We start from the raw sequence: 25,561 nt of genomic DNA on the forward strand, positions 1-25,561 counted from the left end.
GAATTCTATGAAAGATGGTAATGGGCAGCGTGCGAAGGAGCAGTGCAAAAAGAAACCACTCAGTGGAATACTGATTGGAAGAAGACGAACTGAAAATGGCGTTTGGTCTGGCTATCAAGGGCCAGAGAACTGCAGATGTGACAACCATGGGGGAAGAAGTAGGGGTGCCAGAAGGCAAAAATCCCAACTCCATACCAGGCTGCAGAAGAGAAGAACACTCCAGCGGAACCATGCCGAACAAGTTAAGGCTAGAGAACCTGGATGTCAGGCATGAAAATGGCTCACAAGAAAAGATTCTTGAGGGAGTGAAAAAACCCAATGGGAACAAGGCAGTGGAATCGACCCAAAACCCCAACAAAAAAATAGGGAGTAACCTGGTAGGAAAAGTGTGCGCTCCGGGATCAAAAACGTCCGCTTCAGACCTACGGCCAAGGGGTTTTCTTTATAAGAGTATTTCCCAAGGAGAATGACAATGTGGTAAGCAGAGGCATGTAGAGGAGGACCTTAAAGTCAATAACAAGAGAGAAGAGAAGCAGTCTGATACTCCATGGAAGCATGGAAGGCTGCCTGAATTGGCAGACCTAACCAGAAGCTAAAGAAAAAAACACCTAGGCCAAAAGGACATAAATATGAATGTTGTGTAAACCCATCCGACACTATCGACCGCCACTGTGGGACAACTCCGCCTAAAGAAGGAGAGTGGGGTTATCAGAGGAATGTACAAAACGGGCAGACAGGAACCAGAGATGATATAAAAACTATGCCAGGAAGAGAGTGTGGACACCGAACGCCACAAAGTCCCAGAAAAAAACTGGTAACAGAACCAATACCACCAGCGCAGGCACTCCACAGCAGAAAGGGGGCATACGAGAACCCAATGGCTATGGAAACTGGCCGAGCAGGCAGAAACCGTATCTGGGGAAAGTGCAACTACTCGCCCTGCGGAAGGGGAGAAGTAGAAGAGGCTGGTGCAGCTCAGTAGAGAACCAGCACTTAGGGGTGACAACAATTACAGTATGACCGCTGGACCCAGGGAGGAGAGCAATGCAGACAACTCACATATGCAAACTGAATAAGTGCATATGTAAACTCCACAAGGAGGTAATGCTGATGTTGTCACCGTAGCAGTGCATGTAGATGCACTACATGTAAAGGGAACAAGGCGCTAAGCCAGCGCTATAGAAATCGGTAGGTTATACCAGTTACAGAAAACCGTACTAATGCCCACCAGAAGTGAGCAAACCCATCACCAGTAGCATGGCTTGGTATGGGCATTTGACAGCACCATAAGGAATAAAAGTACCTGTCAGGGTAATGCATCAGGTACACAATACATAAAATGCCTGCTGGATCTATCGCACCCAGTGAGGGCAGAACATGAGCCCAGTTCCACATGTGGGAGAAGGAAATGTAGGCACAACTACAACTAGCAAGAAGGTTGCACCCCCTAGAAGAAGGAATGCTGTGTAGATACCAACGAAATGCCAGGGCCGATACTCCACATAGAGGAAGGGCATGAGGTAAAAACCATAGATGCAGTGCCCCCCGCCAATGCGTCACGTAAGCCAGAACGCAGTGACTGTCGCCATTTGAAGGATGAACGCAAATACTTCCCCTGGGAAGGGGTCACACAGTAGTAGCCACGGAACAGGAGTAGCCATAATATCTATGGCCAACACAAAGACTGCCTCATAGGTGGGAGGCCATACCAGCAACTATGGCCTCTAGGGCCAGAAGAGATTCCAACTTAAATTGAGGTCAAACAGTAGTAGGCACCATGAACTGGTGCTAGCGCAATACTTTACCTGAGAAGGAAGAAAATATGGCAATCAATGCAGACGTTCCACCTACTGAAGGAGTGTGGAAGCTGAGTGTGCCAATGACAGTCAAAATTAGAATGCTCCTCACAGGGACTCAAGGAACAAGGAAAGGTATGTGGTGTGCAAACACCCTGTTAAAAAAATTCCAAGGACTTTTATGTCTTGTCCATTAGTAGGTTTCGAACCCTAGGATACTGCATGAGAGCCAGACACCTGATCAGTGAGCCACAGGCCTACCTGGAAGACAGAGGCTGCCACGTAGGCGCCCGACACCAATCCATACAATGACTACCTAGGGAACGGGACAGTGTAAAGTAGTCACAGTATCCAGAAGTAGTGCCAAAAGACCACCTAGGATGGGGGAGAAGGCGATTGTAGGTACCGTGTCTAGTAAATAGGCCACCCATGGAACGGGATGCAATGTGACAAGGAAGAATTGAGAGTATTCACGGTAGTCAATGTTCAAGCCATTACTCCGCCTACGGAAAGAGGGGAAACCAACAAGATGGACAGTTTCCAGTGGTAGTGCAAGTACTACTGGTTGTGCAACTACTCCGCCAATGGAAGGAGGGTAAGGCTACAGGATCTACAGTATGCAATTGTGGTACAACTAATCCACCTAAAGAAGGTGGAAATCCGACAGGACGGATGATATCCAGTATTAGTGCAGTTACTCCGCCTGCGGAGGGGGTAATGCGGCAGGACATATGGTATTCGGTGGAAATGCAATTACTCTGTATAGTAAGGAGGGTAATGCGATAGTCTGTACTAATGCTACAGAATGTACAGTACCCAGTGTAAGTGCAAATACTCCTACTACGGAAGTACAGGATCCAGTGGTAGTGCAACTTCTCCGCCTATGGAAGGAGGGTAATGCTACAGGATGTATAGTATCCAGTGGAAGTGCAATTACCCCGCCATACAGCCCTAATAAAAACAGAACTAGGGTATGTGAACCCATGGCCTTCTGCACTAATGACCAGTACAGTAACCACTCAGCATAGAACCCAGTACTTATTTTCCCCCAGCCACAAAGTTCTGAGGCAAGGAAGGGGTTAAGTAGTAGGTAGGGGGCAGGGCTCATAGGGCAGCTGGTGTGGCGAAGACATGGGCGTGAAATTTTCGCACTCTGAAAATACAGTTCCTGCCCCCAAAAAAACTCTGGAAGATGCAGCCTAGTAGGCCGCAGAGCAGGGACCTCATGTACGGGCGGGGCCAACCAGACGAACTTCCGGTTGGGACGGCAATGCAGGGAGAGGGGAGGGAGTGGGAGTGCCAATGGGAAACAAGGGAGGCCGGGAACAGGCGTACCGATGCCCAGAGGAGAAAAGCAGTGGCCACCAAGGGAGACATTTGACTGCCGGGAATGCACTGCAGGGCCTGGAGGAAAGTGAGAGGGGCTAGGGACTGGAGGTGGGACTGAGGGCTGGTGAGTCACCAGTTACTGGGAAAGGGCCAAGGTTTTAAGAAAAACTTATATTCCTATATTTAGTTAGAGAACACAGGAGAAGGGGGGGCTCAGGCACATGGGAGCCAGCAGGGGAGGTAGGTAATATACTTTCCCAGACGGTTTCTGCCCACCCCGATTCCGCTGTCACCTTAGTCAGTGTGTTGACCCTTGGGGAGGGCGGCTACATCGGTAACAGGGGGGGACTTCCAGTAGCAGATAAGGCGACACTGTAGCTGGCGGGTAACAGTGGATTTGAGATCCACTGTTCCCCCTTGTCTTCCAGTGGAACGAGCAGCAGGCTTGAGGACCCACCCGACTCCCCCCTCAAGTGTGGGGAAACAGGTGGTTAGAGCCCGCCTGTAGCCCGAACCTGGGGGGGGTATAGCTAAGGAGGAGCTCACACTTTTTTGCTTAGTGTTGCCTCCTAGTGGCACCAGCTATACCCCATGGTCTTCTGTGTCCCCCAATGATACAAGCGAGACCACCAACACTGCACCTCACCCTGAACACACCAACCCCATTGTTAAACATGGTGGTGGCAGCATCATGCGTTAGGGATACTTTTTCAGCAGGGACAGGGAACTATAGTTAGTAGGAAGATGGATGGAGCTAAATACAGGGCAATCCTGGAGGAAAATCCTGGTAGAGGACTTGAGACTGGGGCAGAGGTTCACCTTCCAGCAGGACAATGACCCTAAACATGCAGCCAGAGCTATAGCGCAATAGTTTAGATCAAACCATATTCATGTGTTAGATTGGCCCCAAATACAGACCTAAATCCCATTGAGAATCTGTGACAAGACTTGAAAATTACTGTTCACATTGCAAAGAATGGGCCAAATTTTTTTTATCACTTAACACATTATTGCTACTTTGTGTTGGTCTACCACATAAAATCCATATAAGTTTGTGGGTATAACAGGAAAAAATTTGGAAAAGTTCAAGGGGTACGAATACTTTTTTCAAGGCATTGTATATATAATGAGGAAACTGCCGGGATTTGGGGTTTTAACTTAAAAAAACCCAGTGAAAATCATTTGTTTTAGGCTACATGCACACGGCCGTGTTTTGCAGTCCGCAAAAAAAAAAAAAAAAAAAAACGCATGACATCCGTTTTTTTTTTTTTTTTTGCGGATCCATTGTAACAATGCCTAAAACGGACAAGAATAGGACATGTTCTATTTTTTTTTGTGGGGCTACGGAACGGACATACTGGGTCCGCATCCCATCCGCAAAAAAAACGGAACAGCAACTGAACAAAATACGTGTGCATGAAGCCTTAATGGTTGTTTTTCAGCCAGAATATGGATGCACAAATGGTTGAAAAAGTACGATGAAAAACTGACAGGGTGTCCATTTTTTTTTACCATCGTGTGTAGCCTAACCCTTGGCTCCCCTGCAATCAGCTGTTTAAATAGGTCTTGTCGCTCATGTAGGTGTTCTCAGTATCACAGCATTGTCCCAATCAAGTGAATGGAACAAGGCTGCAATACTTAGAACAGTCGCTGATTATAGGATCCATATTAGAAAAGCTGGATAATCCCTTTAAAGATTATATTTTACATACTCCACAACACTACACAAATTTTCAGGCACAGTCACTTGTCTGTTTTTACCTGTAGCTCCATCAGGTGGTGCAATCTTCATGGGGTAAGGTGGAACATGTGCAGTATCAGGCCCTCCATCCTTACAAGGACATGTGAAGGGAATGCGCTCCTGATTGCAGGCAAATTTTATGAACTTACAAAGTTCTTCCTGAGTAAACATCTCCAATGCACACCAGAAAAACTCTATGTGCTGGTCAGTCTCCATAAGACCCACTTGATACATGGTGTGAGCCTAGAACAGGACAAAGGAATGGTGCATTGAGGGATACCATAAAATAAATGTGTGCTCTAAGCTTGCCTCTAAGTTTGTAAGACTTGTACCTTTAAAAACTCCAAATTGATAAATGGCAGTCCACATGTTCTAAGCTCCATCTCCAGGGCTGTCAGGCTGGTTAGAAGCTGTAGGGGAATGATTGAGCCCAACCCAGCACGTACAGCGGTCATACAGTCCGGGTTCTTTAGCTCACGCATGCGGAGGCTTCGGATTCCTGATGCGTATATATCCTTGTTCTCCCAGCTGGAAGACAAAGTCATAGGCAATAATGGTTTAGTAGCCAGGTATTTTTCAAATGTCCCCTAAAATTTGTTTTTCCACCCTAAACATTAAATTCATGTCATAAATATTATGGGGGATGAAAGACTTGAAGGATATTGATACCTTTGCACTGATTTTATTTCATTGTTACAGTCTTTATTAAAAATGTCATACCATTTTGCTTTTGCAAGGTGTTTCACCTTGATGCAGAGACAGCAGCCAATTCAGCCAAAAGCAGCAACATTTCAACACCTCTCAAGCTGTATGTGCTCTAAATAAATCATCCTATACTTCATTTGGCCAGTGCCTTGGACTCTTCTTGCAAGATGATCACAATTTGGTATGAGTGCTTGTTATAAGCTGCTGCAATATTTAGGAAGAGTTCACAGAGCAAGCAGTCTCCAAAGCGGAATGGAGACTGAACTGATGCATTCTGCGCAGATCCTTTTAGATTCAGAATGCATTAGAATGCAAACTGATCCGTTTTGGACCGCTTGTGAGAGCCCTGAACGGATCTCACAAACAGAAAGCCAAAACGCGAGTGTGAAAGTAGCCTTACCAAAATGCACCAACTACATAAGCAGGCTGATTTATAGCCAGGGACTCTGGCTCTGCAAATGATACCAAATCTGGCCAGAAAACTCTATTCATCTACCCAGAAAGAATGGACACTCAGTGGCAGGATTATTAATACAGTATGACTACTGTCAATGCTGTTCCTTACATGTAGCAGGAAACCAGAAATAAAGTTTCCCCATACATGTACTTAACTCCTTAAGGACCGGGCTCATTTTCACCTTAAGGACCAGGCCATTTTTTGCAAATCTAACCAGTGTTACTTTATGTGGTGATAACTTTAAAACGCCTTGACTTATCCAGGCCATTCTGAGATTGTTTTTTCGTCACATATTGTACATTATGACACTGGTAAAATGGAGTAAAAAAAATACATTTTTATTTATAAAAAAAAATGCCAAATTTGCCCAAAATTTTTTCGAATTTCTATTTCTCTACTTCTATAATACATAGTAATAACTAAACAAATAGTTATTACTTTATATTTGCCGTATGTCTACTTCATGTTTGGATCATTTTGGGAATGACATTTTAGTTTTTGGGGATGTTACAAGGCTTAGAAGTTTAGAAGCAAATCTTGAAATTTTTCAGAAATTTTCAAAAAACCCACTTTTTAAGGACCAGTTCAGGTCTGAAGTCACTTTGTGAGGCTTACATAATAGAAACCACCCAAAAATTACCCCATTCTAGACACTACACCCCTCAAGGTATTCAAAACGGATTTTACAAACTTTGTTAACCCTTTAAGTGTTCCACAAGAATTAATGGAAAATAGAGATACAAAATTCAGAAACGCCCCATATGTGGTCGTAACCCCCGCTGTACAGGCACACGGCAAGGCGCAGAAGGAAAGGAATGCCATACGGTTTTTGGAAGGCAGATTTTGCTGGACTGTTTTTTTTTACACCATGTCCCATTAGAAGCCCCCCTAATGCACCCCTAGAGTATAAACGCCCAAAAAAGTGACCCCATTTTAGAAACTACGGGATAGGGTTGCAGTTTTGTTGCTACTATTTTAGGGTACATATGATTTTTGGTTGCTCTATATTACACTTTTTGTGAGGCAAGGTAACAAGAAATAGCTGTTTTGGTACCGTTTTTATTTTTTGTTATTTACAACATTCATCTGACTGGTTAGATCATGTGGTATTTTTATAGAGCAGGTTGTCACGGATGCGGCGATACCCTTCCGTGACACAGTTTTTATTTTTTTACGGTATTCACCTGAGGGTTTAGGTCATGTGATATTTTATAGAGCAAGTTATTACAGACACGGCTATACCTAATATGTATCCTTTTTTTTATTTATGTAAGTTTTATACAATGATTTCATTTTTTAAACAAAAAGAAAAATCATGTTTTAGGGCTCTTTCACACTTGCGTATTTCTTTTCCGGCATAGAGTTACGTTGTCGGGGCTCTATGCTGGAAAAATCCCAGTGCATTCTGAATGGAGAGAAATCCGTTCAGGATGCATCAGGATGTCTTCAGTTCAGGACCGGAACGTTTTTTGGCCGGAGAAAATACCGCAGCATGCTGCGCTTTTTGCTCCGGCCAAAAACCCTGAACACTTGCCGCAAGGCCGGATCCGGATTTAATGCCCATTGAAAGGCATTATTCCGGATCCGGCCTTAAGTTAACGTCGTTTCGGCGCATTACCGGGTCCGACGTCTAGCTTTTTCTGAATGGTTACCATGGCTGCCAGGACGCTAAAGTCCTGTTTGCCATGGTAAAATGTAGTGGGGAGTGGGGGAGCAGTATACTTACCGTCAGTGCGGCTCCCGGGGCGCTTCAGAGTGACGTCAGGGCGCCCCACGCGCATGGATCACGTGATCCATGCGCATGGGGCGCTCTGACGTCATTCTGGAGCGCCCCGGGAGCCGCACGGGCGGTAATTATACTGCTCCCCACTACTACTATGGCAACCAGGACTTTAATAGCGTCCTGGCTGCCACAGTAACACTGAACGCATTTTGAAGACTGATTAGTCTTCAAATGCTTTCAGTTCACTAGTGGTGTTACGGATCCGGCAGGCACTTCCGGCAACGGAAGTGTACACCGGATCCTAACAACGCAAGTGTGAAAAAGGCCTAAGTGTTTCCATAGTCTGAGAGCCATAGTGTTTTCAGTTTTTGGGCAATTATGTTAGGTAGGGTCTCATTTTTTGCGCGATGAGATGACGGTTTGATTGGCACTATTTTGGGGTGCACATGACTTTTTGATCGCTTGCTATTACACTTTTTGTGATGTAAGGTGACAAAAAATGGTTTATTTAGCACAGTTTTTATTTTTTACGTTGTTCATTTGAGGGGTTAGGTCATGTGATATTTTTATAGAGCCTTTCCCCCTCCCCCTATTTTTTACCAATTTTTTTTTAACTTTATTTGGGGAAAATGACATTTTTATTTATTTTTACTTGAAACTAAATTTTTTCAACAAATTTTTTTTTCACTTTTTTTTTTGTCCCACTTCGGGACTTCAACTTTTGGGGTTCTAATCCTTTACAATGCACGCCGCAACCACCTGTAAACTCTGCAAACCGCAGGTTCTGTAAGTCCCAGGACATCATGACGTACCGGTACGTCATGTGTCCCCAACAGGTTAATCAATTCTCTGCACTCTACTGTACAATCAATTGTACGTAACTTCTCATGTGGAAAACAGATGTGAAAAAAAAGCAGCTTAAATATAGAATTCTGTGCTTCAGATCAGAAACTTATAGTCAAATCATTGGGTATATTATATGAATGATTTGGATTTAGTGATCTTTCCTCAGGTACTCACATAACAGGAATGTGTCTTCCATTTGTGCACAGTTCCACCTCCTCCCCTGTCATTGTTGGATAGGTAAATTTGCAGCTTGGTTTGTTGGGGGAGTCTGGACTATCGGTAGGAAGATGCTGTGACGCCATTTCAGCACAGAGAGATTCCAGTTCAGCCTCATCATTTAACTATGAAAACAGACAAGTGAAAGATATTGGGGAAAAAAAGTCACTCTACAGATTACAAGCACAATTACAGAAGGATCAATTTCTAAGGGTGCAAAAAAAAGGTATGAGTAAATGACCATATCCAAACATACAACATGGTGTGTGAGACTGGCCACAAATGCACTGCTATTACGTGATGGCCTGTTGTGCAGATACATTCTAGTTAATCCCAGCAGTGTTCAATACACCTTACGTCACAGCATGCCAGTTATTTGCATGACTCATACAAAAGTGAAACCAAAGTATTGCTACAAAGCTGGAAGCACACAATACTTCAGAACATCATGGTATTCTGCAGCATTAAAGGGAGTCTGTCACCTCCATATGGCCATATACAGTGCTTACATGGCTCTGTAGCACACCTATACAGGATTGTAACGGTACCTTTGTTCTTTTCTTTAGACTTGCACCAGCAGGAAAAACATTTAATTCATATGCAAATGAGCACTCGCAAGTGCCCAGGGGAGGAGTTCAGTGTGTAGGTGCCCAGGCTGCTCTGCCTTCTTTTCACTTTACTCCTCCCCAGCCTCTGCCCGCCCTCCAAGTCTCTTGCCTCATCGATAGGTCCAGACTTGGAGGGCGGGCAAAGGCAGAGACTGGGGAGGAGTAAAGTGAAAAGAAGGCAGAGCAGCCGGGGCAACTACACACTGTACGCCGCCCCTGGGCACTTGCGAGTGCTCATTTGCATATGAATTAAACTTCGTTTAATGCTTGTGCAAGTCTAAAGAAAAGAACAAAGGTACCGTTACAATCCTGTATAGGTGTGCTACAGAGCCATGTAAGCACTGTATATGGCCATATGGAGGTGACAGACTCCCTTTAAATGTAATTGCTTGCTTACAACTTATGGTTCCAACTTGCAGCATAGGAAACAATCTGTACCTTCAGACAGGGAATTTCTCCTGGGAGGTGCCCAACCCAGTGAGGTGTGATTGACCAATACAGATAATGTGTTTGCTGTAGAGTAAATTACTTGTGGATGAGTCACAACTCTAACGGCATGTATATATTTTACAATGTGTGTGTGTAAGATATATATATACAAGGACAAGGCAAAAATGAACATGGTACAAAAAAACAGGCAACCCTAAAAGGAACATGTGGAACATTTACATTTTCAAACTTTTTGATGTAGTTGTGGGTTAGAATATCTGCTTCATAAAGATCAGTTTCAGGATCCAGTGGTTCTCCTACGAGCATTTTCCAAAAGCAAGGCAAGAGATCAAGCGGAAGGGGCACGTCTGCTCGGATAGCGATACCCAGGAGCTGACCAAAGAAATGAAGCAACTGCTCCTCTGCATAGGTTATTGGGCTGGGAGTAAGAAGGTATTTCCCCTGTAAAACACAAGCATTACAAAACAGTAAAGGCAATGGACAGAAAAAAATATATATTACAGAAATCATTATGCCAGTGGAGTAGATAATACTACTAATACTAAGGCATCTTGCACACGATCAGCATGCCCTCCGAGACATACATGTCCCGTAGCAGCATTTTTCATGCACACAGGAGCACACAGCATCATAGATTACAATGCTGCTGTGCGCTTCGAGCCGCCCACTGGGCTACTGTCCCGCACTCATGTGGCTCGGGTGGCCCGACATGCACAGCATCACTGTAATCTATGATGCTGTGTACTCCTGTGCGCACGATCAATGCTGCCCTGGGACATATGTCCTGCTCACGGACCGTATGTCTCGGAGGGCATACGGTCGTGTGTAAGAGGCCTAATAGTGGGGCAGATAATACTACCAATACTGTCTACATTCTAGCCAGTGTAAAATTAGACTAGACAGTATAAACATTAGCAAGATTTATCAAATTTGGTGATGCTGAATGATAAATCTGGTGCAAATTTTGAATGTCTAATCTACATTTACACTACCTATTAAGTTGGCTTACTTTAAACCTAAAATCTTGGCAAATTATTGGTGTATCTTAAGCCACATATCTTATTGAACGAGTTCGAAAAAGTGCATAAAAGTGGTGTTAAGCATGTACACCTATTATTTCTGCACAAAATACGGCCATTTTGATTAGTAAATCTTCCCCAGTATGTGTACCTTTTTTCTTGAAGGTAGGACTCTGATGTCGCTGCAATTTAGGACAAGTCCCAAACTAGGGGACTACACCTTGCTTGTCTGTGAGATTCAAATTAGTTAATGGATTTCCCCTGTGTCAAGGGAAGTTGGCCAGCCTACGAATCAAAGACTCAGACATGATTGCTGTGTAATGGATCCTCTGTGCAACTCTTTTATTAACTTTAGCTTGGGTGTGCAGGCTTGCTCTCACTTCCCTTATAAACACATAATTGCCGTTTTATCTTTCGTGGTACTATCCGGAACAGCATTATATGATGCTAATGGTTGATGCCCTTACCTGGTTCCTACATTAGAAAACACAGGTCTTAGTAAACTAACAAAAGTTCCCAGTACAAGCAGAAAGCAGTCAGATTGGGTGTTCTAACCTAATATACTGTTTACGCTCCTTTTTCCATCTAACTGCTGGTGGTAATGGTCACTGCTGGTGGTAATGGTCACAAAGCCATCTCACTGAGGTCTTACCTTATTCTTATTAACAGCAGAGCTAGGACACAGCAGTAGAAGGGACAAGGAGGAGCTCTGCAGTTCTTTACACACTTGCCAGAGGAAATGCCGGAAGGATCCACCTAAAAAACAAAGTCCTGCATTACACAAAACATATTTTATCTGGTTTATTGTATGCCTAAGGCTACTTTCACACTAGCGGCAGGACAGATCCGACAGGCTGTTCACCCTGTCAGATCCGTCCTGCCGCTATTTCGCCGTGCCGCCAGACTTCCGCTTCGTCCCCATTGACTATAATGAGGACGGGGCGGATGGACTAAAATTACTGCATGTCCGACTTTTTAGTCCGGCGGCCTCTCGCCGTGCTGCGCCTGAGCTCCGTCCCATCACCATTATAGTCAATGGGGACAGAGCGGCAGTCCGACGGCACGGTGAAATAGCGGCAGGACGGATTAGACAGGGTGAACAGCCTGTCAAATCCGTCCGGCTGCTAGTGTGAACGTACCCTTATTATGAGAAATACAGATAAAAAAAAAAAAATCTGAATGTGTATTTGAGGGTCCAGTGAATTTTTTTGGACTGAAAAACTATTTGTATGAGGTAATTGTTACTTGGGTTATTTCATTTGCACATTTATATGAAAATACTCAACAAAGGTTCTAGAAAAACCCTAGAAAGAGAACCAAATCGTGGCCAGTGTACTCGTCAGTAACGACTATTTTGATCAGCTCACCGCCTGTCTCCAAACTGCTCGGACTCTTGGGAAAGCAATCCAACCCCAGAGTCAGGTCTACGCGTTTCAGATTCTGAATCCTTATTCATGACCTAAAGGATTCATTATATATATGACCTCTAAGTCATGAATAAGGATTCAGAATTAGTGTTGAGCGAACTTGTGTTTTCAGTTCGGCGTCTAAAGTTCAGGTTATCGAAGAATCGCCTTATGGATTCTAAATTCCGTTATGGTCCGTGGTAGCGGAATCCATAACGCGATTCTTCGATAACCTGAACTTTAGATGCTGAACTTAAAGGGAACCTGTCACCAGGATTTTGTGCATAGAGCTGAGGACATGGGTTGCTAGTTGGCCACTAGCACATCCGCAATACCCAGTCCCCATAGCTCTGTGTGCTTTTATTGTTTCAAAAAACCTATTTGATACATATGCAAATTAACCTGAGATGAGTCCTGTAGGCGAGATGATTCAGGGACAGGACTCATCTCAGGTTAATTTGCATATGTATCAAATTGGTTTTTTGAAACAATAAAAGCACACAGAGCTATGGGGACTGGGCATTGCGGATGTGCTAGCGGCCATTTAGCAACCCATGTCCTCAGCTCTATACCCAAAATCCCGGTGACTGGTTCCCTTTAAAACACAAGTTCGCTCAACACTATTCAGACCAGACTGTGGGCTTCTGGTTTGTGTATTACGGATTTTATGAAGATTTAAGTACATTTCTACGTATTTTTATCAAGAACTCTTGCTGGACATTTCTCTCCTTGTGAAAACTAGAAAGGCCCCTCTCTGTCACTCACTTGTTCCATGCACCTCTTCCCCAGTGAAGCGAATATTGAAGGCATAGGTTGGATCACCTCCGCTAGCTAGTTTGACACAGAGCTGGGAGGAAGGTATACATGCCAACTGTCGAGCTGCTTGACAGAAATAAGAGTTCTCGGAGCCACGAATTTCACCTACACAAGAGAAGCAATTACGTTTTTGAGGCTGTGGCAAAAGTACATAAGCAACACTTTATTCAATTGCTACAACAATGCAGTCTGCGTTCATATTACGTATATCCCAATGTTCAGCATTTAGTTGAACAGTCCAATTTTTGGATCCCAAGACAATGTTCTAATTGAGGGGTGTAGGACAACCTTATAGGTAAACATTTTCTGGGTGTTTTAGTTTTGTCTTCTGAAATAATGGGAGGTGTGTGATTATTTAATTAGTAGCCCATTACTTATTACATGTTACATTTAACCTAAAGTACTCAAACAGAAGCTTTTGAATGACACCAAAATGCACTGGGACTAATATTATCAAACCCTTTTTGCAAATATATATACCAAAAAAAATAAAAAGTATAGAAAATGTATACGTTATAGAACGCTTTAAACATCAAAATTTCATTTTCTTTGGGACTAGAAGGTTGTCAGTATATGTACTCGACAAGCCCTAGAGTTACTACATGTTCGGTGGGCCTTACACAACATAAAGCTTAACAGGATAATTCTTTACCTCCTACAATTTCCAGGGGATCAAGGCTGATCTCAGGAGCTGCATGGTCAGCGGTTCTCTGCACAGTTGCATTTAGCACCCGATTCATCACAGTTACTTTTGTATCATAGAAGATCAGTCCTACAGACGAAGTATACAAAGTCATTAGCACACACTATCCCTGGAAGACACACACAATGAACTTCATTGCTTGCACAGTAATCAAAGTAGTGTAGAGGGATTAAAATGACAAGAGTCGTCCTACATAATCTTACTTCATTTATTTAAATCTAGTTAGTGAACAGTCTTATTAAACAACCCAAAGAGTGTCAACAGCAATGGGAAATACCTATGCATCTATTATTTTATTTTCTTTAAGAAAATAACAATAAAATAGTCACTTAAGCAAAATACATCAGATACTTTTATCTTCAGGTGACAAAGAGGAGCGCAACTGCTTTAAAACTAAGAGGCAGCCTGCCTTCATAAAAACAACCTACACATGTGGAGCCTTTAGAGGCACAGCAGACCCTAGAACAATGGTCCCCCATAAAAAGGAAGACAAATACTTTAAATTATAGTTCACTTTAAACATTTTCTCACCTTTTGCTTGTTGCAGTAAAGCAGCAATACTGTGCATGTACATGTCTGCCTGCCGTAACTCCACAAGAGGCAGGAAGAAGGTTTCTAAAGTAGTGTTTAGTGACTGAAGAAGAGCAAACCGAAGCCGTAGACTCTCAATGGGGACATCTGAGCAGTACAAGAAATTTGCAAACAAATTTAGATTACATGCATTTCCCCCCATAAAACGTATTGGGTTTGTATCTATTAAACTTTGTACTGTTAAAGGGGTTTTCTCATTTAAAACATCAATACAGAATATGCAAAAAATGTACACCTCTGGGAACCTTCATCTATTGGTAGAATGGGGGAATGCATAAAGTTTAACGGAGAGGTGGCTGCATAGTCAACTCCACTGAAGACTACAGAAAAAATTTCAGTGTTAAATTCAACAGAGACTGTGGATATGTCATGTTTAGGCCTCATGCACACGACCGTTGTGTGCATCCGTGGCCGTTGTGCCGTTTTCCGTGGACCCATTGACTTTCAATGGGTCCGTGGAAAAATCGGAAAATGCACCGTTTTGCAGCCGAGGCCGTGATCCGTGTATCCTGTCCGTCAAAAAAATATGACCTGTCCTATTTTTTTGACGGACAACGGTTCACGGACCCATTCAAGTCAATGGGTCCGTGAAAGAACACGGATGCACACAAGATTGGCATCCGTGTCCGTGATCCGTGGCCGTAGGTTGCTTTCATACAGACGGATCCGAAGATCCGTCTGCATAAAAGCTTTTTCTGATCTAAGTTTTCACTTCGTGAAAACTCATTTCCGACAGTATATTCTAACACAGAAGCGTTCCCATGGTGATGGGGACGCTTCTAGTTAGAATACACTGCAAACTTTGTACAAGACTGCCCCCTGCTGCCTGGCAGCACCCGATCTCTTACAGGGGGATATGATAGCACAATTAACCCCTTCAGGTGCGGCACCTAAAGGGGTTAATTGTACTATCATATTCCCCTGTAAGAGATCAGGGCTGCCAGGCAGCAGGGGGCAGACCCCTCCCCCCTCCCCAGTTTGAATATCGTTGGTGGCACAGTGTGCGCCCACCATCGCCCCCCCCCTCCCTCCCTCTATTGTAATAAATCGTTGGTGGCACAGTGTGCCCCCACCATCGCCCCCCCTCCCTCCCTCTATTGTATTAAATCGTTGGTGGCACAGTGTGCCAACCACCATCGGCCCCCCTCCCTCCCTCTATTGTATTAAATCGTTGGTGGCACAGTGTGCCAACCACCATCGCCCCCCCCTCCCTCTATAGCAGTAACATTGGTGGCAGTGTGCGGTATCCCATTCCCCCCCCCCCCCCCCCATCATTGGTGGCAGTGGAGTTCCGATCGGAGTCCCAGTTTAATCGCTGGGGCTCCGATCGGTAACCATGGCAACCAGGAAGCTACTGCAGCCCTGGTTGCCATGGTTACTTAGCAATAGTACAACAGTAGAAGATTCATACTTACCTGCTTGCTGCTGCGATGTCTGTGTCCGGCCGGGAGCTCCTCCTACTGGTAAGTGACAGTTCTTTAGCAATGCGCCGCACAGACCTTTCACTTACCAGTAGGAGGAGCTCCCGGCCGGTCACAGACATCGCAGCAGCAAGCAGGTAAGTATGAATCTTCTACTGTTGTACTATTGCTAAGTAACCATGGCAACCAGGGCTGCAGTAGCGTCCCGGTTGCCATGGTTACCGATCGGAGCCCCAGCGATTAAACTGGGACTCCGATCGGAACTCCGCTGCCACCAATGATGGGGGGGGGGGGGAATGGGAGGCCGCACACTGCCACCAATGTTACTGCTATAGAGGGAGGGGGGGGGGGCGATGGTGGTTGGCACACTGTGCCACCAACGATTTAATACAATAGAGGGAGGGAGGGGGGGGCGATGGTGGGGGCACACTGTGCCACCAACGATTTATTACAATAGAGGGAGGGAGGGGGGGGGGCGATGGTGGGCGCACACTGTGCCACTAACGATATTCAAACTGGGGAGGGGGGGGGGGGGGTCTGCCCCCTGCTGCCTGGCAGCCCTGATCTCTTACAGGGGAATATGATAGCACAATTAACCCCTTTAGGTGCCGCACCTGAAGGGGTTAATTGTGCTATCATATCCCCCTGTAAGAGATCGGGTGCTGCCAGGCAGCAGGGGGCAGTCTTGTACAAAGTTTGTAGTGTATTCTAACCTGAAGCGTCCCCATCACCATGGGAACGCCTCTGTGTTAGAATATACTGTCGGATCTGAGGTTCACGAAGTAGCTCATATCCGACAGTATATTCTAACATAGAGGCGTTCCCATGGTGATGGGGACGCTATAAGTTACAATATACCATCGGATTGGAGAAAACTTCAATCCGATGGTATAAAAGAACTCCAGACTTTCAATGTAAAGTCAATGGGGACGGATCCGTTTGAAATGGCACCATATTGTGTCAACATCAAACGGATCCATCCCCATTGACTTGCATTGTAATTCAGGACGGATCCGTTTGGCTCCGCACGGCCAGGCGGACACCAAAACGACTTTTTCTTCATGTCCGTGGATCCTCCAAAAATCAAGGAAGACCCACGGACGAAAAAACGGTCACGGATCACGGACCCACGGACCCCGTTTTTGCGGACCGTGAAAAAAAACTGTTGTGTGCATGAGGCCTTAGGATGAGAATACCCCTGAAACAGGACACCTCTCCATACATATGCAAGGAGCCCTTACATGATCTGGAAGCATCCTTCATAATTTAATATATATATGAAGTAGCTGAAGGACCCGGCTTCGCTCGGGTATATTTCATCTATTTCATTTAATGTTTGTATGTGTCGTTAAAAGATATCAACACTATCCACTAGAACAGTGACCTCCACAGCTCCCCACCCCTTAACACTGACCCCCCACAGTGCCCAGTCCCTTAAAATTGGACCTCCACAGCAGCCCACCCCCTTAACTTTGGATCTCCACAGCAGCCCACCCCTTAACTTTGACCTTTACAGCAGCCTTCCGCTTTAACAGTGACTTTCACAGCATATCACCCCCTTGACAATGACTCCCACAGGGGCCCGCCCCCTTAACAGTGGCCTTTACTGGATCGGGGAAGGGGGGGGGGGGGGGTGTCCTTTTGAACAGCTCACTCTAAGACAGCAGCACTGTACTGTCTGAGTGTAATCTGCAGGGAAAAAGTCACCCTCCCTCCCACCTCTACAGCTGACAGAAGTTGATTTTTACCTTCATTTTTTAAATCCCTGTCGGCTTAGTGGGGGGGCCTAACCAGATATGGGCGTGGCTTAGCGGGACCAAGAAGTTGATTTCTAACTTTATTTTTTCAATCTCAGTCAGCTGAGGAGTGGGAGGGGGCGTGGCCTAACCGGATCAGTGGCATGTCCTTTTGAACAGCTCACTCTAAGGGTCCATTCTCACGTCTGTAGAATGGGTCCGCATCCATTCCGCAATTATGCGGAACAGGTGTGGACCCATTCATTTTCTATGGGGCCAGATGAGATGTGGACAGCACACAATGTGCTGTCCGCATCCGCATTTCCGGAGCGCGGGCCCGATCTTCCGGTCTGCAGCTCCGGAAAAAAATAGAGCATGTCCTATTCTTGTTCGCAATTGCGGGCAAGAATAGGCATTTCTATGGGGGTGCCAGCTTGGTGTATTGCGGATTCGCAATGCACAAAGAAAGTCTGAATGGAGCCTAAGTGAGTGTGAGCTGCAGGGAGAAAGCCGCCCTCCGTTCCACCCCTGCAGCTGACAGAAGTTGATTTTTACCTTCATTTTTTCAATCCCCTTCGGCTAAGGAGTGGGAGGGTGTGTGGCCTAACCGGATCAGGGGTGTGGCTTGGCAGGACCTGGGGGTGGGTTTTAAGTCTTTTGAGGGTGGACACATTGTGGCAGGGGGCGTGTCTGGGCTCCTTTCTGGGCACCTTACTGGATCATTTGCATACCAAATAAACTGGAATTTCAGAGGATAAAAACATCTATTGCTGGAACAAAGGCATATCTGGAAATAAGGCACTAAGTGCTATTAGGCCATGGCTCTACCTTAATAGTGATTATCCTGGTGACAGATTTCCTTTAAAACTCATCTACAGCAGTGAAGATAAATGGCTGGGTTGTTATGGAAACCTGGAGTAAAACTGTATGTGGAGGCTGAAGGACCTGCAAGCTTCTATTGGCTGATAAGGGTCATGTGAGCAAGCTTCTATTGGCTGATGCATTTTTGGGTAATATCTCAGGAACGGTACGTCCTAGAGAGCCGAGACCTGCTCTAAAACCTTCCCGGACACCTGATGTACCTGTGTGCCAAATTTCGTGATTGTAAATGCGACGGTGCGGATTCCTTTAGCGGACATACACACACACACACACACACACACTCAGCTTTATATATTAGATAAGAAGCCACCTACTCAGCAGACAAGACACTCTGGGGTCAGCTGTATCAGACATATCCAAATAGACCTCATGTGGGTGTAGCCGAGCTGGTGTTATTGCAAGGTGACGGCAAAGCCGGTTGATATACTGAACCACAGCCACATCCATTTCCAGGGTCCATTTCCTACTGGATTTCTGAGCATGTCGTGTATCGATGCAAGCACACCTAAACACAAAGACAAATTACTCTCAACAGCGATGATGAATCTGCTTAACCAGCAAAATCTAGTGAGATCCTCCTACAAAAAAAGGTATTTAAAATGTTTTCAGAAATAAGGTTAATGGTGAATAATACCTTTCATAGTGAAGGTCATAGCCACAGGACAAAATGGCTCTCCAGATGCTTCTAATGTCTTGCTTTGCTTTGTCAACCACAAACTTCTGAAATCCATCTAGTGTTAAAAATTTCTCCTCTGCAACTGAGCAGCACAAATACACATGGATTCTATGACTAACACCATGCAGAATATACACAGACACAGCCAGAAAAAAGCAACATACTTTCTTGTTTCTTAATTGGAGATTTATCAGGGTCCTTTTCATCGGGCCGACTCTTCTCAGGAGATCTGGGTTTCACAGTTGGTTTCTTTTCACTTAGGGCAGTTCTGTAAAGGAATATATATATATATATATATATATGTACAGTCATGTGAAAAAATTAGGACACCCTTTGAAAGCATGTGGTTTTTTGTAACATTTTTAATAAAAGGTTATTTCATCTCCGTTTCAACAATACAGAGAGATTAAAGTAATCCAACTAAACAAAGAAAACTGAAGAAAAGTCTTTTCAAGATCTTCTGTAAATGTCATTCTACAAAAATGCCTATTCTAACTGAGGAAAAAGATAGGACACCCTTGCCCCTAATAGCGAGTGTTACCTCCTTTGGCTGAAATAACTGCAGTGAGACGGTTCTTGTAGCCATCTACCAGTCTTCGACATCGGTCTGAGGAAATTTTACCCCACTCCTCAATGCAGAACTTTTTCAGCTGTGAGATGTTTGAGGGGTTTCTTGCATGTACAGCCCTTTTCAAGTCACCCCACAGCATCTCAATGGGATTCAAATCTGGACTTTGACTTGGCCATTCCAGGACTCTCCATTTCTTCTTTTTCAGCCAATCTTTGGTTGATTTACTAGTATGTTTTGGGTCATTGTCATGTTGCATGGTCCAGTTCCGCTTCAGCTTTAATTTTCTAACTGATGGTCTCACATGTTCTTCAAGCACCTTCTGATACACAGTAGAATTCATCGTGGATTCTATGATGGTGAGCTGACCAGGTCCTGCTGCAGCAAAGCAGCCCCAAACCATGACACTTCCACCTCCATGCTTCACAGTTGGTATGAGGTTCTTTTCTTGGAATGCTGTGTTTGGTTTACGCCAAACATGTCCTCTGCTGTTGTGTCCAAATAATTCAATTTTGGACTCATCTGTCCAAAGAACATTATTCCAGAAGTCCTGGTCTTTGTCAACTTTATCTCTGGCAAATGTCAGTCTGGCCTCGATGTTTCTCTTGGAAAGCAAAGGTTTCCTCCTTGCACACCTCCCATGCAAGTTAAACTTGTACAGTCTCTTTCTGATTGTAGAGGCATGTACTTCTACATCAACAGTAGCCAGAGCCTGCTGTAGTTCTCGAGATGACACTTTAGGGTTTTTGGAGACCTCTTTTAGCATCTTGCGGTCTGCTCTTGGGGTGAACTTGCTGGGGCGACCAGTCCTGGGCATGTTGGCAGTTGTTTTGAAAGCCCTCCACTTGTAGACTATCTTCCGGACAGTGGAATGGCTGATTTCAAAATCTTTTGAGATCTTTTTAAATCCCTTCCCAGACTCATAGGCTGCTACAATCTTTTTTCTGAAGTCCTCTGACAGCTCTTTTGCTCTCACCATGGTGCTCACTCTCACTTCAACAGTCAGGAGCACACCAAACTAAATGTCTGAGGTTTAAATAGGGCAAGCCTCATTCAACATGCAGAGTAACGATCTACTAATTATGTGCACCTGGTGTGATATACCCGTGTGAGATCTGAGCCAATTTAAGAGGGAATACATGTGAGGGTGTCCTATCTTTTTCCTCAGTTAGAATAGGCATTTTTGTAGAATGACATTTACAGAAGATCTTGAAAAGACTTTTCTTCAGTTTTCTTTGTTTAGTTGGATTACTTTAATCTCTCTGTATTGTTGAAACGGAGATGAAATAACCTTTTATTAAAAATGTTACAAAAAACCACATGCTTTCAAAGGGTGTCCTAATTTTTTCACATGACTGTATTTCAGCATCAATAACAAAATATGAAGCTCTAGCATGAGGTCACTTTAAGTCACTTATTAGAACACTGCAATCATTTGCTAATATATAATTATTACATAAATTGCCCCCTTCAAATTTGTATAGGACTCTCGTTCGGCAAAGTACAGGTACCATTTTACAGCAGCCTGCATTGCCGAAATCGAGATAGCAGAGGCACTGTAGCGATGCCCTTCAAGAACACAGGTGACATCATAAATATTTTTGACTATTTTTAAGATTTAAAAAGCTATTCAGAACAGCCAGGATGGGGCACAGCTCCATATCCACATTAAAGGGCTATTATATTAACTTCTGGTAGTTTCCTTTTAACCCCTTCACGCATTATGATGTATAGGTATGTTATTGCGTGACAGGGGATTTATGGAGCAGGCCTCTGCAGTGAGCCCGCTCCATGAACGCGATCTGCCGGCTGTATGATACAGCCGGCATCCGGCCGCACTGACAGGAAGCGGCAATCGCGAAGCCCCTACCATTTAACCCCTCAGGTGCCGCGATCAAGGCTGATTGCGGAACCTGTGAGGTGATGCAGCTCCATCTTCCTTCCGATCGGAGCCCCCGCAGTGAAATCGCTGCTGAAGCGATCCAGGCCTGCCATGGCTTTCTCCATACTGAGCTATGCACGAGGCACAGCGCTGAATGGAGAGTGTAAAAATCCTATTCACCGTAATAGATCTCTAATATGGTGAATAGGAGAGGGGATCAAAAGATCCCATGTACAAGGCCCCTATGGGGGATAATTGTTGTAAAAAAAAAGTTAAATAAAATAAAAAGTAAAAAAACACTAATATATTAAAAGTTTGAATCACCCCCCTTTCCCAATTATACATATAAAAATGCTTAAACAATAAAAAAATAAACATATTGGGTATCACCGCGTCCAGAAATGTCTGAACTATTAAAATATTTTTTTTTTAATTCTTGTGCGATGAATGCAGTAACAGAACAAAAATAAAAAAACACACGATTTACTATTATTTTTGTTATTTTGTCCCCCCAAAAATTGAATAAAGGTGATCAAAACGTTGTATATACTACAAAAAAGGCATTAATGAAAACGACAATTCGTTACGCCAAAAAACAGCCCTTATATAGCTCTGTAGGCAGCAATATAAAAAAGTTCTGGCTGTCAGAATATAGCAATGCAAAGAAAATTTAGATTTTTCTAAAGGTTTTCATTTTTTTTAAAAGTAGTAAAACAAAAAAAAACTGTTCAAGTTTGGTATTGCCACGTTCGTATTGAGCCGCAGAATAAGAATGTCAGGTCATTTTTAGTGCATAATGAACGCTATATATTTTTCTTGGTGATGCACACCCAAGTCTCTGGTCAGGATGGAACCATTAGAGAATACTCACCGAACACTATTTAGGACAGCTTTGTCTTTAGTAGAAGGCTTTCCCACTGGCCTCTTTGTGCTCACAACTTTTACCGGGTGCTGCTCCTTTCCAGTTTTACTATATTTGTTTTTGTCAAACTTTGGTTTTGAAACGCCATATTTACGTAGAATCTTTAACAAAACGTGGAAAGCAATTAAGAAGTATAAAACATCTGCTAAGCAAAATACATTTTTTGGGCATTTTACTATCAAAATAATTAGATTGACTGGATCCCATGGCATCATAGAAATAATTTTTAGAACGTTAATTTTAAAATTTCATGTTATCACTATAAGAAAAACTGTGGATTCAGTAAGATGCAAGGCAAACAGTGGGCCATTTCCTTTTTAATCACAACCTCTTCTAGTCCAAAAAAATATGATAATTTACAGCATTTGCATTTTTGCTCATATACTCCAGCACTCGTATAGTAAAATAGACAGTGGGCACTACTGTACTGAACTATGGTGTCATTTTTAGGAAAGATTACCTGTGTCAGCTGATCTTCCAAAACTTTCTTAGGGGGGCGAACATTTGTGAAGAAGGTATGGAGCAAATTTCCTGGAGTCTGTGAGTTGATTTGCTCCTTGCTGAGGAAAATATCTGACACTTTGATATACTTAGTAGGAGTTAGGCTTAACATCTGCTCAGCATGAATGCAGCTCTTGAATATCTCTGTGAGAACATCTCTGGCGTCTGGGACTAGCTTATCCCCTTAAATAAAAATTAAAGAAAAAAGGAGATTTTTGTGAAACTCACCTGTAAAATCTTTTTCTCGTCTTTTCCATTGGGGGACACAGACCATGGGTATAGCTTAGAGGTATTAGTAGGAGGGACACTATGCAAATGAAAGAGCTCCTCCTCCTCGGGCTATACCCCCCGACTCCACCAGGAGGAACTCAGGCGTTGCACAAGCAGTAGGAGAAGGAGCAAGAAAAAATCATGGAAACCATCGGACCAAGCCATAAGGTCCAACCAGAAACAGAAAAACCGAACTAAAGACCCCTCCTGCAACAGGAATAATGGGTGGGAGCTGTGTCCCCCAATGGAAAAGACGAGAAAAAGATTTTACAGGTGAGTTTCACAAAAATCTCCTTTTCTCGTACTTTTTTCCATTGGGGGACACAGACCATGGGACGTCCAAAAGCAGTCCATGGGGTGGGAAAAAATATCAGCACCGCCAGAAGGAACGCCCACCGGTCAAACAGGAACCACAGCCTGCAAAACCCTGCGGCCAAAGCCGCATCAGCCGAAGCCAGTGAATGCAAAATTTGCAAAGGTATGCAAGGACGACCAGGTGGCCGCCGTACACAGCTGAGACGCAGAGGCACGATTGCGTCTTGCCCAGGAAGCCCCCACCGCCCTAGTGGAGCGAGCGGCAATCCTAGCCGGGGGAACTCCACCACAAGCGCGACAAGCCGCGGAAATAGCCAAGCAGATCCAGAGCGCCAAGAACGGCGGACAGAAGCAGTAGCCGCGAGATACACCTTCAGGACCCGTACAACATCCAGGGAATGCAGAGTGCGTTCCTTGGGGTTAGCCGGAGAAGGACAAAAGGAAGGCAGGACAAGATCCTCATCAAGGTGGAAGGGAGAGACCACCCTGGGCAAAAAGAAGGGGACTGGACGGAGCACAACTTAATCCTGGTGGAAAACCAGAAAGGCTCCTGACAGGAAAGAGCGGCCAGCTTCGACACCAGTCTGACTTAAAAGCTCGTGATGGGATGTGAACTCACAGCCACTGCATAATAGCCCAGAACTTTAATCACTACGCTATGTAGCTGTATCAGAAGCTATGGTCACAAGGAAGTCCAGATGAGAACAGTCAGAGAGACCCTCCTCAAAGGCTCAAAGGGGGCCGACTGCAGAGCGCGCAGAACCAAATTGAGATCCCAAGGAGACAAAGGGGGAACATACGGGGAACCGAATGCGCCACCCCCGAAGAAAGGTCACCACCGGACCCTTAAGAGCAAGGGACCCCCGACGGCCCGCGCCGAAACCTGACCTTACAGGGAACTAAGCGACAGTCCCTGCACAAGCCCAGACTGAAGAAAAAACAGTACCATCAAGATGGAAAACCGAAGGGGAGGGAACCCCGAACCCTCACAAAAGGACAGGAAGGCCATCCAGGTACGATAGTAAATCCGGGAGGAAGAAGACTTCCCCGGACTGATCATGGTCCTAACCACTGAATCCGAGAACCCCATCTTCATCAGGATGGCGGTTTCAACAGTCACGCCGGTAAACGAAGAGACCGTAAATTCCGGTGGAAGAACGGGCCCCGAGACAGTAGGTCCTGTCTGTCGGGAAGAGGCCATGGGGCGTCCGCCAGCAACCGAGCCACGTCCGAAAAACCACGCGCGGCGAGGCCACTCCGGGGTGATGAGAACGGTCGGATTCCCTTCCGCCTCGAACTGGCGTAGACCCTTTGGTAGGAGAGGAAAACAGAGGAGGCTGAAGTCCTGCCACGGAGACACCTGCGCATCCATCCGTACGCCTCCGGATCTCGGGCGCGAGCCAGGACCACTGGGATCTTGTTGTTGAACCCGGACGCCATTAAGTCCACATCCGGACGGTCCCATCTGTGGCAGATTTCTTCGAACCCTTCTGGATGCAGAGACCACTCGCTTGGATCCACCTTGTTGTGGCTTAGAAAGTCCGCTGTCCAGTTGTCCACTCCTGGAATGCAAACTGCTGACAACACCGGAACGTGCGTCTCCGCCCACGTCAGAATTCTCTTCACCTCCTGCATCACCATCCGGCTGCGGGTCCCGCCCTGATGGTCGATATAGGCCACGGCCGCGGCATTGCCCGTTTGAACCCGCACTGGGAGGCCCGCAAGGAGAGAGGTCCAATAGGAGAGAGAGAGCGGAAAAAATCCCCCTCAGTTCCAGAAAGTTGATTGGAAGGCGAGACTCTGCCGCCGACCAAATCCCTTGAACCGTGCGAGACTGGAAAACGCCCCCCCAACCCAGGATGCTGGCATCGGTGGTGGCGATCGTCCAGGAGAATGCGAGAAAGGAAATCCCCGACCTCAGGTTCATCGGGAACAGCCACCAAGGGAGAGCTGCCCGAACCCGCTGAAAGGTAAAGGATCTC

The 25,561-nt window shown here is 45.0% G+C and overlaps 1 protein-coding gene across 3 annotated transcripts in view; it reads right to left on the reverse strand.

The window, feature by feature from the left end:
* HECTD4 (HECT domain E3 ubiquitin protein ligase 4) overlaps positions 1 to 25,561 on the reverse strand; it is a 226,643-nt gene that overhangs the window by 3,442 nt on the left and 197,640 nt on the right. For all 3 annotated transcript variants that reach the window (XM_044275799.1, XM_044275798.1, XM_044275797.1), the window contains exons 63-75: positions 22,954 to 23,177; positions 22,443 to 22,594; positions 19,286 to 19,389; positions 19,080 to 19,203; positions 18,760 to 18,950; positions 14,347 to 14,493; positions 13,765 to 13,884; positions 13,062 to 13,217; positions 11,543 to 11,646; positions 10,091 to 10,312; positions 8,772 to 8,938; positions 5,199 to 5,394; positions 4,887 to 5,109 (exon numbers count right to left, since the gene is read on the reverse strand). In XM_044275799.1, coding sequence (XP_044131734.1) covers positions 4,887 to 5,109; positions 5,199 to 5,394; positions 8,772 to 8,938; positions 10,091 to 10,312; positions 11,543 to 11,646; positions 13,062 to 13,217; positions 13,765 to 13,884; positions 14,347 to 14,493; positions 18,760 to 18,950; positions 19,080 to 19,203; positions 19,286 to 19,389; positions 22,443 to 22,594; positions 22,954 to 23,177 — 2,130 coding nt within the window. The remainder of the gene's footprint in view (positions 1 to 4,886; positions 5,110 to 5,198; positions 5,395 to 8,771; positions 8,939 to 10,090; positions 10,313 to 11,542; positions 11,647 to 13,061; positions 13,218 to 13,764; positions 13,885 to 14,346; positions 14,494 to 18,759; positions 18,951 to 19,079; positions 19,204 to 19,285; positions 19,390 to 22,442; positions 22,595 to 22,953; positions 23,178 to 25,561) is intronic.

The sequence above is a fragment of the Bufo gargarizans genome, chromosome 1 (genome assembly GCF_014858855.1).
Source record: "Bufo gargarizans isolate SCDJY-AF-19 chromosome 1, ASM1485885v1, whole genome shotgun sequence".
Lineage (NCBI taxonomy): Eukaryota > Metazoa > Chordata > Amphibia > Anura > Bufonidae > Bufo > Bufo gargarizans.